The sequence below is a fragment of the Mustela nigripes genome, chromosome 2 (assembly GCF_022355385.1).
Source record: "Mustela nigripes isolate SB6536 chromosome 2, MUSNIG.SB6536, whole genome shotgun sequence".
Classification (NCBI taxonomy): domain Eukaryota; kingdom Metazoa; phylum Chordata; class Mammalia; order Carnivora; family Mustelidae; genus Mustela; species Mustela nigripes.
In genome coordinates this window covers 110,243,460-110,262,546 of record NC_081558.1, presented here as the reverse complement: position 1 = coordinate 110,262,546, position 19,087 = coordinate 110,243,460, and the positions used below count along the sequence as shown (strand labels likewise).

At 42.6% G+C, this 19,087-nt stretch overlaps 1 protein-coding gene across 2 annotated transcripts in view; it reads right to left on the bottom strand.

The window, feature by feature from the left end:
- MASP1 (MBL associated serine protease 1) overlaps window positions 1–3,819 on the bottom strand; it is a 65,181-nt gene extending 61,362 nt beyond the window's left edge. Inside the window, exon 1 of one of the 2 annotated variants that reach the window (XM_059391311.1) lies at window positions 3,600–3,819. In XM_059391311.1, the coding sequence (XP_059247294.1) occupies window positions 3,600–3,743 (144 nt within the window). In that variant the 5' untranslated portion in view covers window positions 3,744–3,819. The remainder of the gene's footprint in view (window positions 1–3,599) is intronic. The other variant, XM_059391309.1, reaches the window with a different exon arrangement.
- Window positions 3,820–19,087: the final 15,268 nt, after the last annotated feature.

Sequence of the window (19,087 nt, the reverse complement as noted above, 5' to 3'; positions counted from 1 at the left end):
CTCTGAAGTGGGAATGTGAATATCTTAACTTTAATTTTTGTGTATATGCGATGTGCTATTTGTCAAGAAGGAATTTATACTGTTTTTTCAATAAAAAGGAAATAATACAGTCATTTAATTTTCTTCCACTGTACCTGCGATAGGAACCTGTGAGATTTCGACTGAGGAAACAAAATGTCTTAATCCAATTGCCAGGGTCAATATTTTTTTTTTAAACCAATCTTGGAGGGAGAGCCTCCAAGACAGAGAGAAGGGAAGCCATAGGTTAAGCTCTCCTGTGAGCTCCCAGGAAAGCAGAATCTAGAAACCCTGTCTTTCAGGGGCAGACAGCCTCAATTTCAAGTAAGGAAAGGTACGAATATTGCTAGGCCTGGGAGTTTGGGTTCTGTTCTGCGTGGGGAGGGGAGAGCCCTAGTCTTGGGTCAGAAGAGCTAGTTTCAAGTTCAGCCTTTGACTTTATTTACCTGACCCCTCTTGGGGAAGCCACGTAAGGTCTCAGTGTCCTCATCTGGTAAGCGGTGAAAATAATGACTCGCTACAGGGCTGCTATCAGAATAAAGGTGGATTGGAAAGTTCTTTGTTAACAGCCCAGCCCTCAGCAAACATTAGTTATAATTATGCCATCATGCTGCTTCCCGAAAAGCAGAGGTTAGGAAAGAACTTTGGCTCCCAAACTGGACTTCACTGCAATAGCGACACTCAGATTATGCAAAGCTGCAAGGTCAACTTTCTCTGTGCCTACTTTTTCCAGACCACATGGAGGAGACTCCCAGCCTCCTAATGCTGGTCTTGTCAGGGGCTGGCTGCCCTTAGCAACCTCATTCAGTCCCAAAGGCCCACATGTGGTAGGTAATGGGCCAGTGTGGGAACAAGCTTTCTGTTCTATTTTGCTTGCATCGCCAAACAGTTTCAAACATATGAAACAAATATCTTCTTGCACATAATGGGCTCGAGCCTATGCCTGCTTGCTTTAGGAGCTGCCAATCGAAGAATGTAAGTGGCAGCTTTTGTTTAAACCCTCTGGATGTTTCTTGTTTCTTCTACAGCAGGCAGGGGCTGTGGAATTCCCGACACCTGCTACCTATTCTCGAGCTAATCAAAAAGTTTAGCTGCATTTGCTTGACATGTCAAACAATCCCTAAAGCTGGGATTGGATAGGCCCTCTGCAGGAGCAGACTATGTGGAGTGCACAAAATGCCCCCGTGTGTCAATGACTGTGGAAGAAGTAGCACTTTGCATCCTCTTCTCTCCCTCTCTTCCCTCCCCCCCCTCCCTCCCTCCAACCTACAGGACACCAAGACTGTTTGTGAGTAGGAGTGTCGAAAGCGACTGTGTAGATCCCTTGGACAATGCCCTTATTTGACAGATGATGAAAAGGATATCCCAAGTAGTGACATGTCATGCCCAACACCATATGGTGAATTAGCTTCAACAGAAGAAGGGAGAAACAAAAGCTAACAGAGGAAGCTGCTGGGTCCATGCCCATATCATGTCTAGGCATTGGGCCAAAGCAATTAATCCTGTGAAAAATAATTAAAAAACTCATGGCTTTATGTAGAAATTAAAAAAAAAAAGATACTAATAACAAAACCCCTCTCCAACAAATTCTAGTTTAATTGGTCTGGAGTGAGGTCTGGTCATTGGCACTTGTGAAAGCATCACAGATGATCCTAATGTATGGCTAGAATCAGGAGCTATTGGTATAGGATTATACACTTGGTTGAGAGTCTGGTGGAATGTGTGTAGTAGAAAAAAACCCTGGACTCGGAGTCTGAAGACTCAAGTTTGAGGCAGAGCCTTTTCAAGATCATCTGCGTGGCTTTGGACAAGTTACTTAACGGCTTTTATCCTCACTTCTCTGTAAATCCTTACTTCATCTAAAATCTACGGCCAAAAAAGAGAGGCCTTTAAAAGTACTCTGCGAACTCTGACGTGTTGTGTCCCTATGAGGCAAGTCTCTTTTGAGACTTCTAGTGGGGCATTTCTCCACTGACCGGTTTGCTAGTGGACTGAATTCTATTCAGCTAATATTTATTGAAATCCTAATAGGAAACAGACATTATGCTGGGTAGTGGACATACTAAGGTGAACGATAGATAGATCCTCTACTTAAGTTCGTCGATAGGGATCTGAACAGTGAACTATTTTGAAGATGAAGAGAGATGTAGCTCCCAAGAACAGGGATAACACAAAGAGGAGGATGCTCATTCTGGGGGTGCTGGCCAGGGAAGAGGAGATGATGTTTGAGCTGTGGCTTGAAAAATCGGGTCCTTGAGGTGGAAATAAGGTGTGTGTGTCGGGGGGAGCTGTTCTGTGTTAAGGAGTAAATGAGCAGAAAGACACAGGGCTGTTCATCAGCCTGTACATTGGTATGGCTGGGCCCTGGGCTGGTGGGATAAGATTCTGCTCTCCACTCAATGTAGACGGGCATAAATCCTATCTCTCTCAGGAGAAAGGAAAATGAAGTTAGATGGCAGGCTTAATGTTACAACGGATTTTTAAAAAACAGATCAAATTAACCTTAGAGACCTGATTATGTTTCTGAACCACAGGTGATCTGAGCTCAAAGAGTTAACACAGTCCGAAGCCCCCCATTGGCCCCAGACCAGAAAAGTTGCTAGGTGACTTTGCAGAAGAGAAACAAATAGAAGCCTTTTTCCAACTGAGAAGAAAGAGGTGCTGAGTCTTAACACGTCAGCAGGGTGTTTTTCTTTTACCTTCTTCTTCTTCTTCATTTTTTTTTTTTTTGGTATTTTTAACACCATTAACACTTAAAAATAGTAAAAATAATTATAGTGGTTGCATTTTGAGACTTGCAGAGGAAAACGTAGAAGGAATGTCTGGTGAGGAGGATCAAGTAACTCTAAATATGGGCTGAGGAATAGGAAATGTTGAAGAGTTTAAAAACAATTAGAATTTAAAGTCCTGGATTTAGAACACCAAAGGCTTTTTTTTTTTTTTTTTTTTAAATTTGTGGTATCCCTTTAAGAGCCATTTGGTACAATTCATAGCCTGATTCATGTCACCAGCTGCCTCTGATTTCAGTGAGAAATGCAGAAATTTATAGGGAACTGTAAAATGGGGACAGGTTTTTCGTTTTCTAAATTGAGGTTTTAACTGGCAAACTTCTGAAGGTTTGAGAAACCGCAGAGCTGAGCTGTGGGAAGCTGATTTCTTTTCCGGTCCGAACAAATAAACACACAAACACATACCTAACTCACAAAGTGTTGGAAGAGATAAACCAATGCTCTTTGCAGGGAAGGAAAACAAAAAATCAGCCTTGAGGGCAACAGGAGGAAAGTCACATTTGCCAGCAGACAGCACCCAACACTGGCAGAGGGAGAAACTGAGCCCTGGCAGCGTGGGGCAGGATTTGCACAAAGTCTCCCATTTGGAGCTGCTTGTCTCCGCAGTCCCAGGGCAGCGCCCAGCCCACATCCCCCTTCTCAAAGCCCCAGGGATTGATGAGAAGCCCCTGCCACACCCGCAGGACAGGTAGGTGAGTCTGCCTGGAGACAAGGTCAAACCTTCCTAGGCTACTTGACACCTTGTTCCTGAAAGGGCCCCCCTCCCATGTCCACTCCTGCGCTGGCACTTACCTCATTTTCCTGCCTGGGGTGCTCCTGGCTGCCTGGCTTCGGTCCCCTCGGCCTGACTTTCCTGGGAGCTTGTCCCCGGTGTGGTGTCAGCGATGCCTTATCTTTGTTCTGAGGTCCCTGTGTGTCTCTGGAATTGGCTGGCATTCTTCATTCAGGTCACGCCTTCCCCTGCCTGCAACAGATCCCCTCTCCCCCTCTCTCCCTCTGCCTCTTCCTCTCTCTCCCTCCCTCCCTCTTCTCTCTCCTCTTTCCCTCTCTCACCCTCCTCTCTCTCCCTCTCTCTCTCCTCTGACTTGCTCTTACACACACTCATAGGAACCTGACAGAACAGAATCTGTCTTCCTCCTGAAAAGATCTGCTCCTCCAGTTCCTTCCTTTATCCTGTGTGGCTGGCTCCAGCTCTTGAGAGAAAACTGTGCGGCTTGGAAAGGTGTTTGTATCTGTGTGTGTGTGTGTGTGTGTGTGTGTGTGTGTGCATGTGTGTGAGAGAGAACATGTCTGTGTGAGTCTGTGAATGTGTGTGTGACTCTGTATGAGTAAATGTGTGAATGGGTATGAGTGAGTTTGTGTGAATGTGAGTGAATGCATATGAGTGTGTGTGTTAATGTGTATTAGTGAATGTATGAGTAAATGTGTGTGACTGTATGGAGTATGTGTGTGTGTGTGTGTGTGAGGGTGGAGAGGGACAAAGTCTAATTTCTCTTTAGTCTCCCTTGCCAGATGGCTATAGTTTCCTGCTCTTCCTCAGGACACTGGCAAAAAGACACCAGTGAAGCAGAAACAACCAGCTAAGAAGGCAATTCTGACATCTACACTAGGAAAGGAAAAAAGGTCCAAATCCCAAAGCCACAGTCAGCCTGCAAACAGTGACAGATTTTCTTGTGAACAGAGCCGTTGGCCAGGAATGTGAGGGAGCCCCATGTCCTGCAGTTGGCTAGTGGTTCTTCTCCACTTAAAAGCAATACTTGTTCTGTTAACCATCACAGGGCACACAACCAATCCAGCCCAGTGAGGGTCCATCTCTTCAGGAGAGCCCGCACCCCCTGGGCAGAGAAGACGCGGGACTGTATACACATCTGCACTCTGAGATTGTGGAGAAATGCAGCGCCAGATCTAAACTGAGCTGAATAAGAGGACAATTCTTCCCCCCACAACAATGACAATTAAATCTCAACAGGGAGAAGGATGTCTGGGTGTGAAAAGTAGATTTTTACGGAGAACCTTTTCTGCGTAGGCACAGCACTAAGTGTGTGCACCATCTCAAGCGCTCCCACAAACTTGTAAGGGTCACACTATTGTACTCACTTTACAAATGAGGAAACTGAGGCTCAGAGAATTTCTACAACTTGCCAAGATTATCCAGCTTTTTTTTTTTTTAATGACTAATAGTTAACATTTATTGAATCTTAGGTTTCAGGAACTATTCTAGAAATGTGTTCATTCCCTTTAATCATCTTTATATCTTGAATAGTTGGGTAATGGGTTCATCCCCATTTTACAGATAAGGAAACTACCCAGAGAGGTTAAGTCATGTACCCAAGTTCACACAGTTAGAAAGCGGTAGGGGATCCTATCCATTAGGTCGTACTGCTTCTCCCTGAAATATTCTAGTCCATTTGGTATTTCAAATACAACATTCATGGAGAAACTCAACTTGAAACATTCTGAAAAGAGCATGAAACTCAGAGTCAGAGTTTAGCTGTAATCTTTACTTTCTGTCCAAGCCAACTGTGCACTCTGGGTCCAACTCTTAGCACCTCTAAGCCTACTTCGCATCTGGGAAATGAGGGCTGCTGTGAGGCTTCAAGGAAATTATGCCTTTGGAAGTGCAGTATTAGCTGTCCCCCAGTGCACCGAGAGAGCCACCCCGTCCCCCAGTCTAACCAGGGTAGCAAATGCATGTACTCTCCACCCTCTGGTACTGCTGCTTTGGCACATTTCAGGGAACACAGGTTTGAATCTGGCTGGAATTCTCCCTGCTCCATTTTCTCTCCAGTTTCTCTATTTTAACACTTTTGAATGTCAGTCTTGCCAGTCCTGGCATTAGTAAAAGCGTGTGGTCGATAATGTGGGTGCAAATATATGAGATGAGAGAATATGTTTGAACTCGGGCACTGTTTTAGCAAAATGTTGCTTTCTGTTTCAGCCAGAGTAAAATAAAAAAAAAAAAAAAAAGAAAGAAAGAAAGAAAAAAGGAAAAAAAAAAAACCCTTAAAAGTCTCATTAAGAAGCCTCATAGGCTCCTCAGACATCAAATAACTCTCACAAAACAACATTTTAATGATTTAAGTGTAAATGAATCAGAAACACATGGACTACATTTCTCTTGGAATGCCCAAGGGTTTCAAAACTGAAGGAGAAAGAACTTGGCTCAAAGCACAGTGCACTGTGCGGAGGGCTCTGCCCGTTACAGACATTCCCTCTATTCAGGAGGCAGCAGACCTGGCCCTCTCCTAATTTAGGGCACATACAGGAATATGCAGTCATTTGTTCTGGGCACAGAGGGAAGAGCTCGGGAGGGAAAGCCATCAGCTTCTCCTTGTAAAGTGTCATAGAGCAATCGAGCTTCCCAGAATAATTTCCTGGCCATATTTTCTCAAGGCTGCCAATGTTCAATGGGAAGCATTTGAAATACGTTCTAAGCCAAAGTTCTGCCAATAGACAGCAGATCTGATATGTGCTTCCCTGGGAGTTAGCCAGGGCTCAGATGGAATCTGCATGAAAACAGGAACTATATGGCTCAGTGAATGATCTGGGTGAGATTCAGGGCAGTTTCCCATTGGACTAGAAGACACTGGTGATATTGTCCTGACCTTTTGATAAAGACCCTCTGAAGTCGCATTGCTAGATCATGGGGAGTAGGAGGAATGCAAGGGACATAGTCTGGGAGTAGGCTCAGTGTCAGTAGGCTACCTTGTATGGGACCTTGGGAAAGTCATCTACTTTCTGGGTTGGAGGGAGGGAGAAGGGGGCATCGACCTGCTCAGCTGTACAATGAGGGGATTGGACCCTGTTGAGATGACAGAGCACATACAAATGTGGGTGCGAGAACTGGGGAATTGCTATTGTCTTGAAGGCCGTCCTGTGGGGTGCTCGCATGACCTGTGCAAAGAGTGGAGTGCAGAGCATTCCTCTCACCTTGATCCTTGCTCTTTCTGGGATCATAGTAGCATGACGTGGGTCAGGAGTCAATCATAGGCATTCCGAAAAATAACTTTTAAGAAGACTGAATTACTTTTTTTTTAAAGTTTAATGGAAAGTTTAAAATATGCCCACAATTAACTAACAGTATGTCACTTAGAATCATAAAATGCAGAATGACAGATGTGGGTTCAACACCCCCAGGTTATAGTCCAGGACAGGGGTCACGAATATAGTACTAAGAGAGTGCATGCTACAGCATTCCTACCACTAGAACTGGGCTTGGTTTACATGTTCTACCGAAGTATTTATTATATGCAACTCCTAAGCTGAGACTCTCTGGAATCCCATGAATGTGTTAGGAAATGTAAAGTATCTGGGCAATGGGATTTTGTTGGCAAAGGCTGAAATCCAGGCTTCCTATAGAATATAATCCAGGCTTCCTATAGAATATCTAAGAAACTGATAAATAGCTCCAAAGATGACACCTTAGAATTAAATTTTGGGTTCTGTAACATGTTGACTATGTTGAAAGCCATTGCTTTGGCGCCTGGGTACCCCATTATCAAAATAAATACAGGGGATTTAAAAACTAACAATCTCTAAGCTTCATCCCAGGAAATTCAAATTCAGCAAATTTGGGCTGGGGTTCCCAAATCTCTAATTTAGAAGCTCTCATGGCACAATTTTGCCAGTTTGGGGGCACAGAGCATAATGGAGCATCTTATAATTGATGGCATTTTAGATTTGACAAAATATCCTTAGCATGTGCCAGATACTTCCATATACATTATTACTTGCAATATATATATATATATATATATATATATATATATATATATATATACAGTATATATATACACAATAGATATAGTGCATACAATATGTATACAATATATACTATATATATACTATATTATTTATACAATAGATATAGTGTATAGAGTACGCATGTAATGACCACCACTCCTCCCCTCCCACCCCCACTGCCGCCTAGCCAGGACTCCCTCTCCTCATCTGCAGGTTCATGATCCTGCCTGTGGACTTTGAACATCCATGAGCCATGCTATATTGTGTCTGCAAGATTGCAGGGAAGGAAAAATAATTTCTATTAAAAAATAAACTATTAGACTCTCTTATAGGCTGAGTTGTGTCCTTACAAAATTCATATGTTGAAGCCTTAACCCCCAGTACCTCAAAATGTGACAATCTGGAGATAGGATCTTCGAGAGGTGATTAAGCTAAAAAGGGGCCATTAGTGTTGGCTCTGATCTGATGTAATCAGTGTCCTTATAATAAGATTAGGGCACAGACAACACAGAGGAAAAGACCATGTGAGACACAGTGAGATAACGGCTATCTGCAAGCCAAGGAGAGAGACCTCAAAAGAACACCTTGATCTTGAACTTTAAAACACCTGCCAACACCTTTATTTTGAAGTGCTAGTCTCCAAAACTGGAAGAAAATACATTCCTGCTGTTGAAGCTACCCAGTCTGTGGTACTTCGCCATGGCAGCCCTAGCAAACTAACAAGCTCTCTTATACAAGATTCTCGAAAAGCATGAAACACATGCCACCAGGGGTGTCAGGCTGATTTCAGGTGCCACACATATGGAATTAAGAAATACAGGATCAGTTAATATTCTGTTTGGTGAATAATAAGAGAAATATTGACTAATGTTTGAATAGAATTTATTTTCCTCACATAGCAAGAAGTGAGGAGGTACATAGGTCTGGGGCAGCTGCTTGACATTGTTTTCTTCCTTTCTGCTCTGCCAGCCTTAGGATACGGGCTTTCATCCTCATGCTTGCCATCTCCTGGTCACAAAAAGGTTGCTGTAACACCAGGTGTCACGTCCACATTCAAAACAGAAAAAAGAAGGAAGAGGAAAAGGGGACTAGGGAACTTCTTATGTCTCACAGACCAAAGCTGGGTCACATGGCCACCATTAACTGCAAAGGAGACTAGGAAGTCTTGTTCTTACTTTTACAGCTTATAAAGCAGAGCCAGGCAGCAAGGAAGACAGGGATTAGAAATGGAAATTGCATGAGTCAACTTTCAATATCTGTCACCACCATATGTCAAGAAAGTCCTGCCTTTTTCATTTCTCTTTTACTCCTGATATTATTGAGAAGAAAATCTCAAGGTGATGCCGCTATGCCGTTGATACTCAATTCCCTTTTAGCAAGGAAAGGCAGGTCTCAAATTTAGTCTTGAAGAGACAATATTATTCTGCTAGAATTTAACAACTTTTTATTCATTATTTTTATTTTTATGTTTAGAGTAGCAACATGCTTTCAAAAATAAGGATTTCAGTAAAAAAAAAAAAAAAAGTCCAGAGCAGATTTAAATAAAAAATATGAAACAAATAATAATAATGTAGATGGTATTCATGCATACAAAAAATTATAAAGATGAGTAACTAAATGTTGGAAACCTTCTTCTAAAGGGTGGACACAGAAACAGCCCAGGGCTATGGCATAGCCCATGAGTCAGGATCCTGGGGATGGGTATAACCTTCTGCCCCACTCTCCTGGGAAGACTTGTTTCCAAGAAGAGTGTTTCATCCTGAAAATAACGGACAAAGGCCATGCATTATTATCTGTATTTAAATATATAATTAATAATATTGAGATGAGGTAATTGAGCCCTAGAGGAGAGAAATATGTTGCCCAGGATCACATTGAAATTAGATGGTGGGCTGAGACCATGAATCAGAGTTCCCTACTCCCATATTCTTTTCTGTTAGGTTGTAGGTCACTCTATTTGAGACTGAGTACTTTGAAAAGAAACTTGCTTGTTTTTCTGAAAGCCCCAAATGACCTTTGCCTGGCTAACACAGCTGGCTCTCCACCACACACTTTCAACAAACAAAAAGGTATGCTGAGGTGTTTTTACCTCTCTTGAAGAGCAAAGTCTTTAGGCTTCTTTGACTGCCAGTAGGCTTATAGCTTCTAGAATCTACTTTGATCTCTGTATAAGAGAGGATCCCTTTTTCCTTTTCCCACATCTCAACCTACTCTGATTCCTACCTTCTTCCTTATTCTTAAGGATAGAGTCAAAGTTTATTAGTGGGCATTGGAAGTGAATCAACTGGCCATATACATTATCTTCTCTTGCTTTCTGCCTCATTTCATTCAGTGAAAAAAACAATTGGGAACTAGCTTTCTTTAGGGCTTCTGGCTCTCTCTTTGCTCTTCTTTGTCCATGTACCTAGGCCAGGGAGTGACAGGGGTGGGTATTAGGATTTAAGCTCTGGCAGAGGGTGGGCATGCCCTTTTTAAACTTCTGACCAAAGGAAGCCCTTTCATCGAGCCCATCTTTACTGGAGAGCCCCAGTCTGTGGCACCGGGTACTAGCCTAGCTGGTAACTCAGGGTACCTGGTCTTCTGTTTGGTTATTTCTCTTCATGGTAATCTTGGAAGAGGAGGTGTGATGTGTAAGGAATGATCCTGGGGTTCTTAAGTACTTGAGATATATATGATCTGTTTGAGTTGAATTGTGTCCTTCCCAAATTCATATGTTGATGTCCTAACCCCTAATATCTCAGAATATGGTTACTTAAAGGTAGGGCCTTTAAAAGGTAATTAAAGTTTAAAAGGTGCTGTTGGGATGGGCCTTAATCTAATATGACTGGTGTCCCTATAAGAAGAGGAGATTAGGACACAGATGACACAAACAGAGGGACAACCACCTGAGGACACAGCAACAAGGTAGCCATCTATGAGCCAAAGAGAGAGAAATCAACCAAAACCTGTCAATACCTCGATCTTAGACTTCTAGCCTCCAGAACTGTGAGAAAATAAATTTCTGCAGTGTAAGTGACCCAGTCTGTGGTATTTTGTTATGGCAGTCCTAGGAAACTAATACACCTTCCATCCCTCCCTTACCTTTGCTCACCTAAATCCATTTTATATCGACTGTAGTTGCTATTCACTCATATTATGTCTCCCCTTTCCCAGAGGTTCCCCAGATGCTAAGGCCACATGAACCAAGCAGATTCAACTACAGGACAGCGTTCATTAGGCCATAAGAAGCAAATGGACAGTTGGGGCAAGACCATGGGGTGAGGGGGCAGACTCAGATCATGGACGAGTCAGGGTCATTACTTCCCTAACTTCCTATTGCTATTTCATGAGTGGTATTTTTCCACTCTCTTTCCAAATTCCCCTGCCCTTCTATCACTCTGGCAAACTACTCATCCCTGCTGCTGTCACATCTAACTTCTTGGTCCTATCCTCTGTTCTTTTCTTTAAGAACCTAGGCATATGGTACCTCTCCCTCCCAGTTCCTCCTGTTGTCCTGAGTGACAGTAGGTTCTCATCCTTTGACCTTCTCATCTTCAGTGCCGACTTCTTCCATTCTACCCTAGCCATCTGTGATACCCACAGATACATCCACCTCTGAAAACTCCAGCTCACAACACCCCATTCTCTGACCATCCTCTCCCATCTTTTTAGGTCTTTTGCTCCTTCAATAACCTTATAGAATTCAATAACCCTGGACTTCAATCTCATCGAGACATCCAGTCCTTTAACACCACCCCATTTTAAGTCTATCAGATCCTCTTGCATTTGCATCTTTTCTGAATCCCACAAGTCACCAGCACTCCTTTGCAGACTGTTCTTTCTCTAACTGCTTTCTCCGCTCTCTTCTTTCTTCAGAGGAATCATTCTTTACCGTTCTAGTGAATCACTGAGAATCTAATGGAAGCCAGATCCTCTGTCTGGAATACCCCCAATAAAGCCACACAGTTCACTCCCTCAGCGCCTTTGACTCTTTCTGAAAGCGTCACCTTCTCAGTGAGATACTTCCTGACCACTCTATTCTACTACTTCTATTCTTACTCACACTCATAATCCCCATGCCCAGTTTTGTTTTTCTTCATGGCACTAATCACCAGCTGAGATACTATTTATTTTAATTATTTATTTGTTCGTTCCTCATTTCCCATCCCATTAGAATAACATAATCTTCAAGTGGACAAATACTTTTTCATTTTTTGTTTATTGCTCTATTTCCAGTACCAGGCCAGTGTCTTTGACTTGCAAATAGTAGGGCCCTAATAAACATTTGTGGAATGGGCTTTTTTCAGAGAACAATTTAAATATGCACATATTCTTTTTTTTTAAAAAAGATTTTATTTATTTATTTGCAGATAGAGATCACAAGTAGGCTGAAAGTCAGGCAGAGAGAGAGAGAGAGAGAGAGAGAGAGGAGGAAGCAGGCTCCCTGCTGAGCAGAGAGCCCTATGTGGGGCTCAATCCCAGGACCCTGGGATCATGACTGGAGCCGAAGGCGGAGGCTTTAACCCACTGAGCCACCCCTGTGCCCCTTTTTATGCACATATTCTTAAAACTTAGTATTAATTTCTGGGGCTTGACGATCTTTCTAAGACTGTGAGTTTCAGAATCTCAGTGTTAACCACTCTTCCCAAATATTTCTCATGCGCTTCACCACCACAGTTTAAATGCTGTTGTATACTGATTACTTACAAATCTATTTCTTTATCCTACATGTCTCCCCACAGTTCCTCACTCACCAATCAAATGTCTGTTCCCTCCTCCATCTGAAGTTTCCCATGGACAGAGGCTGCTATCTTTCCATTCCCAACTTGCTCATTCTTCTGCACCAACCGTGTTCATGAACCAGTAACAGCTCAGAAACTCGAGCCACATATCTGGGTGTCATCCTTGATTTATTTATTTTTTTTCCTTTATCCTCATATGCCATCAATCAGTAAGTTCTATTGTTTATATATAAGTATCTTTCAGATCCAACATCTGCATGGGTTCCATTCCCCACGGCCCCTGCATTATTGGAAAATTACCTCAACAACCTCCTCATTAATTTTTCTGTCTATTGTATCCTTCTTTATACAAATACAAGTCTTATTCGTTCTCTCCCTTTGCCAGACCTTTTTCTAAAGGCCCTCCTTTGCTTAAAGAGTGAAATAAAAATGTCTTAAAATAGCATTCAACCCTGAATCCTCATGTTGGCATGAGGTGCCATGAGATTGAAGTAGCTTGCAATATCGAGCCAACATGTGGAGGGCAGCTGCCTTGAAAAGTCAGCTGGGCCCACAGCACACTTGGCACGAGTGAGAAAAAACAACTGTTGTATGAAGCCACTGAGCCTTTGGCATTGTTTGTTTCTGTAGATAATCTGGCTTATCCTGACTCACAGGATACTCTTCCCTGGGATGGCTCTTCCCCTTCTATATTCTCCATGCTTAGGCATGCAGACTTTAATGTCTAGAACTGCTATCAGATTAGCTGCTCATTCCAGATTCCGTCATGCTCTTTCATGCCTGCATGCACTTAAATGCTTGGTTCTCTTGGTCTTTTGTCCTCGTCCCTTCCTCATTTGCTTGTAGAACTTCCTCTGATTTATCCTTTGAAATCTTGCTTAAATGCTATTTTTCAGGAAAATCGTCTCTGATCACCCAACAGAAAAGTAAATACTACCTTTGTTTCTTATGTATGCTTTAAATTGCTGCATGTCTCAAATTACTGCTGTGTCCCTCTTTCACAATAATAATTCAAAGTCCTGAACAATAGGCTCTGTACCTTGGGATCAATAGTGTTTTGTGTTTTTTGAATATATGGACGAAGGCATCAGTCTAGGTAAACACACAATGGAATTTATAATTACAAATTATGATGAGTACTATGTAGAAAGAGGACAGAATTCTATGGGACAGACCAATAGAAGCGCCTAATTTATACAGGGTGGTCAGCAAAGTCATGGTGATGTGACAGCTAAATAGAATGGGTGCAAGCCAGCTGATGAAGGGGTTGGTGATTGACAATGATGGATGATATTACCTGGACTTCAAGACACATGGAAATTCCCCATTTCTGTACCCAGTCCATAGAAATAATGATAAAGACCAGAAATGAGATAAATGAAGGAATGGCTGCACTCAGAATCAAGACAAGGAATTATCTGTGGATGAGAAAATAGGAAGGCCTGTACAAGGAGGTCTGTAAATGAGAAGTTGTAGTGGTGTGAGCTGAGGAACTCATCCTAATGGGGAACTCATCCTGTGGGAACTCATCCTGACCACGTGGGAAGCTGTGGAGCTCCCATGGGGAAGCTGGAAGCTGACAAGGCTATACCATGAAGTTACTTGGAAAGAAATAGAAACCACAACCACAGAAAGGTTGCCAAATAAGAATCAACAAATATTTTTTTAAGATTGTATCTTGGGTACCTGGGTGGCTCAGTAGGTTAAACCCTCTGCCTTCGGCTCAGGTGCTGGGATCAAGCCCCTCATTGGGCTCTCTGCTCAGCAGGGAGTCTGCGTTACCCCCACGCTCTCTGCCTGCCTCTCTGCCTACTTGTGATCTCTCTCTCTCTCTCTCTGTCAAATAAATAAATAAATAAATAAATAAAATCTTAAAAAAAAAAAGATTGTGTCTGGAAAAGGGATAATAAATTCAATAGGAGAATTTCATGTCAGGAAATAGAGTTAATGGAAACATAAGAACAGATTTTAAAATAAGCTATCTCCAGAGAGCTAAAGACAGGAGTGTAATCTACAAAAAAGGAAGAGAGAGATCTGAAATAAGAAGAGACTGAAACACAAAAAGAAGCCATTGGATAATTAGTGAAATTAAACCAATAATTTTGCATTTACTAAACACAATTTTGCTAAGTATAGTTATTGACATTAAAATGTAGCCATAAGTATGATAGAATGGTCACATGTGAAGAATTAATGCTCTGAAAAATCAAGCTGAGGAATTTCCCCAGATAAAGAGATCAGAAGTGTGAAAGAGTAAAGGGAGTACAGATTCAGAAGATCCTACATGTGTCTAGTAGAATTTTCATTAAACATGGAATAAAGAGAAAGGAAAGGAAGAAATCTTTGAGGAAATATTGGTCTCAATTTTCCTAGAATCGAGAAAGCCTATGAATTCTCAGACTGAAAATGTCTTCCAGGCCTCATGTGGGATATATGCATAAAATTATACATAGAGTCCTTCTAGTGAAATTTTGACGTATCAAGGATAAAGTTAAAATTTTAAAAATTATCAAAGAGAAGAAAGGAGAACTAGATTAATACCCAGATTTTCTGCCAACCATGTGGAAACAAGAGGGAAGTAAAAAATACCTTTTTTAAAAAAAAGATTTGTATTTATTTGATAGAGAGAGAGAGGCGAGCACAAGCAGAGGTAGCACCAGGCAAAGGGAGAGGAGAAGCAAGCTCCCACTGAGCAGGCAACCCCATGTGGGACTCAATCCCAGGACCCTGAGATCATGACCCGAGCCAAAGACAGCTGCTTAACCAATAGAGTCACCCAGGCGTCCCGAAATAGAAAATTTCTTAATGTGCAAAAGAAAAATACTTGTAAGCCTGTCATCCTACACTAGCCAGAGGATTATGTCACTCAGCTGAAATAAAGACAAACTCAGGCTTGGAAACCTTATTACGTGCAGGCCTTTTCAGAAAGAATGGAGGATGTTCGAGAAGATGGTTAGTGTTGGTGCAAGTGGGAAATGGGTCCACTGACACAGTGTTTGTAGAAATGGACAGTGGCTTGGCCACTGGGAGGGCAATCCGGGGCTATTAGTAAAATAAAAATGTGCAAATCTTAGAAACTGAGAATCTGACTTTGAGATACCTGTCGTAGAGAAACGCTCACTTGGGTGAGGATGTTCCCGGTAGCATTGTTTGTCAAGGTGAAAAGTAAGCTTCAGTCAAATAATGACTAAATGTAATGGAGTCATGCTATTGAATGTGGAGCACCAGTGAGAGAAAATGGGAAAGATCTATGGACAGCAGCAGAGAGTTTATCTTGAAGACATCACTGCATGAAAAGGGAGGGTTGAAGTGTGATACCTATGTTAGGAAACGATCCATTGAGTGAAAACTCCAGAGGGTCCCCAAACAACACATATTTTGTACATATCATAGACATTTTGTGTATATTTTCCATATGTCATAGAAGTAAGTGTGGAAGGAGATAGATCAAACGTAACCAGTTACTTGTGCGGAGATTGTGTTCAAGAGAGGCTTTCTTCCTATTTATATTAATGCAGAGCCTTTAGGGACACCTGGGTGGCTCAAGGGGTTAAACACCTGCCTTATTAGAGATCATGGGTCATGATCCCATTGGAGCCCCGCATTGGGCATTGGGCTCACTGCTCAGTGGGGAGTCTGCTTCTTCCTCTGCCCTCCCTCACCCCTCGTGCTCTCTCTCTCTCTCTCAAATAAATAAATACAACATCTCAAAAGAAAAGAAAGAAAGAAAGAAAGAAAGAAAGAAAGAAAGAAAGAAAGAAAAAAAAAAAAAAGAAAGAAAGGCAAAGCTTTTAGTGCCTGGTCAGCGGTGCTTAGGCAGGGGAGTGGCAGGATCTAATTTACAGTGATAAAAAAAATCCCTCTGGGTGTGGTGAGGACAGTGGATTTGGAGGAAGGGAGTCTGGGAGGCCAAGGAGGGGCTGTCCTAGTAGTTAGGACCAGGGCTCATTCATCCACTTGGCATTGTGGACTCAGAGCCTGAGCCCATGAAAATGTTTTAATTAAAAAAATAACAAATATATAATAAACTTGGCCTGGATTATATTCGGCTTTATGCCAGTGCAGTGCTAAAATACAATTTTTATTTATTTTCTAGATGGATGAAGGGGCTCATAAAGGCAAAAATGTCTAGAACCCACGAAAGTCATAAAGCAGCCTTGATGAGGAGAGAAGAATGCTTGGATGGATCAGCATGGAGTCAAGCAGACAAAGGCAAAAAGTGTTTTGTAGCAGGAAGAGCCCGAAACTGAGGAATGATGGAGGGGAGAAAGCAAAGCATAAGCCCCAGAATGCGGACTTCAGGGCATGCTGATTCTACTTACTGGGACAGGGAAGAGGGTAGGAAGGTCGCCAGGGCCCACAGGATCATGAGCCCTCCCTGCCAGGCCAGCTGTGGAAAAGTCACCACGGATCCAGGATCTTGAAAGGGTTGGAGACAACTGCTGAATCTTTATACAACGGGAAGACAAAGGATTTCTTTACAAAGACCGGCATAATCAGATACCGTTTTAGAAAATGGGTGTTTGGTGAGCACGCGGGACCTGGGAGTGCACTGGTGAGAGACTGGAGGATAAACCAGAATCTAACAGTACCTAAGGAGCCAGCTCCCTCTCCCTATCCCGATTCCCCGGCCACTCCCAGGCTCAGGAAAATGTCATGAAACTAAAGCAGTTTGGAAAAGAGCAGGAAAGACCTCCCAGCTAGACCCAGCCCGCGCGCAGCTTGGCCCAAGCTCAGGCTCATGAGGAGCAAGCACATGGGCCTCGCGGCTGGCTGCATTTGCTGGCCAAACCACAGGGCAAATTTAAACGCGTCGGTTGTCACAACACAGCAGACCTGAGGGACAACGGCTTTCTTAAAAGTGGGGCTTGAAGAACAAAAACACCGCTTCCCCAAAATACATCTCAGGAAAGCTGGCTATCTCTCAAGCAATTGTTTTCAAAGGTAGGGGCTCAAAATATTTTCAGCCCCAGTCCACACAGAGGGGGCACAAAGCTCTGTGGACCTTCTGTCTTGACCATATCTGACCAAGGGAAAGGGTCATCCTTCTGAAGACAAGCCAGGAGACCCTGGGAGTGGAACACCTCATGCGTGATTCTCCCTGGCATTGCCAGCATGGTGGGGGTATTTGGGTAAGCCATGACAGCTCTTTGGGCCTGAGTTGTTTTGGGTTTTGTCCCCATAAGTGAGAGTAATGATAACACTTTCTTTCCTTACATACTCTTTCAAGGACATAGTTCTTCTACTGTGGCTTTTTTTTTTTTTTTTTTTTTAAGATTTATTTATTTATTTGAGAGAGCGAGCGAGTGCACAGGGGTAGGGGCAGAGAAAGAGAGAGGCTCTCCAGCAGACTTTGTGAGGAGTGTGGGACCCCACTTGGGGCTTGATCTCATGACCCTGAAATCATGACCTGAGGCAAAAACAAGAGTTGATGCTTAAACAAGTGAGCCTCCCAGGTGTCCCTCAAGGACATAGTTTTTCTTGGGGCACCTGCGTGGCTCAGTGGGTTAAAGCCTCTGCCTTTGGCTCAGGTCATGATCCCAGGATCCTGGGATCGAGTCCCGCATCGGGCTCTCTGTTCAGCGGGGAGCCTGCTTCCCCCACTCTCTCTCTGTCTGCCTCTCTGTCTACTTGTGATCTCTGTCAAATAAATAAATAAAATCTTAAAAAAAAAAAAGGACATAGTTTTTCTTAAAGTCCTTTCAAATATGAACACCTTTGAGAATCTAATGAAGGCTGTTAACCTCCAGAGGAAATTATGTGTTCAAATGAATATTGTCATATATTGGATATTTATAGGTTCAGTGATTAAAAACTCCTTGGTAATATCTTTAAACCACCTGCAAAGCGACAGTCCCTTTATGGGGACTCAACCTAGAGTAATAATTGTTAGTATCCATGGAAAGTAGGGGTAGGAGGATCCTGAACGGTGTATGTAGAAAGTGGCCTTCAAGATGGGACTAAAAAATGAGCTGGATTTCAACAGCTGAAAGAAGACCAGGAGCAATAGACGGCAAAATGTGGAGTGGGAACACCAGTGATGGAGGGATTCTACCCAGCCAGTAAGGATACTGACTATGTGTGGCTGGCTCTGGGTGCTGGGCGTTATATTCATTCCCTTACTCGATCTTCACAAGTTAGTTATTGTCAACCCCATTTTAGAGATGAGGAAATGGAAAATTAGAACAGTAAATAGTGAGGCAGGTAGAAAGTTACCTTTAAAGTCTCTATTTCAATTCTTCATGTGGTTCTCTTTAATTCTAGATATGCATGAAATTTTTCCTAATAAAACATGTGGGAAGTCTCTTGCTCCTTGCAATTTCTCTCCCACAAGATGGCTTAATGGAAAGAGCATTATCACCGAATCCTTGTTAACTGTGCAGCTTCAGACATGTTGCCCTCTCCACTGAGTTTCAGTGTTTGTTCTCATCTGCAAAAGCAGAAGAGATTCACCTCATCTTGATGGGGTTCATCTAGAATGATCTCCAAGCACTCTTCCAACCTTAGAGTCTGTGATTTTTTTCAAAGGAGAAATCATTCATTGTTCAATAAATAGTTGTCTTTCACATGTTTATACTTCTACTTTCTCAGTAGCTTATTTTTTTTTTTAAGAGAAAGAGAGGTGAGAGAGGGGTAGAGGGAGAGGGGTAGAATCCCAAGAAGACTCCGTGCTGAGCACAGAGCCTGATGCACAGCTCAATCTCACCACCCCGAGATCATAACCTAAGCCGAAATTATGAGCTGGACACTTAGCCAACTGAGCCACCCAGGTGCCCCATATTTTTTATTTTTAAGCAGCTTTATTGAGGTGTAACT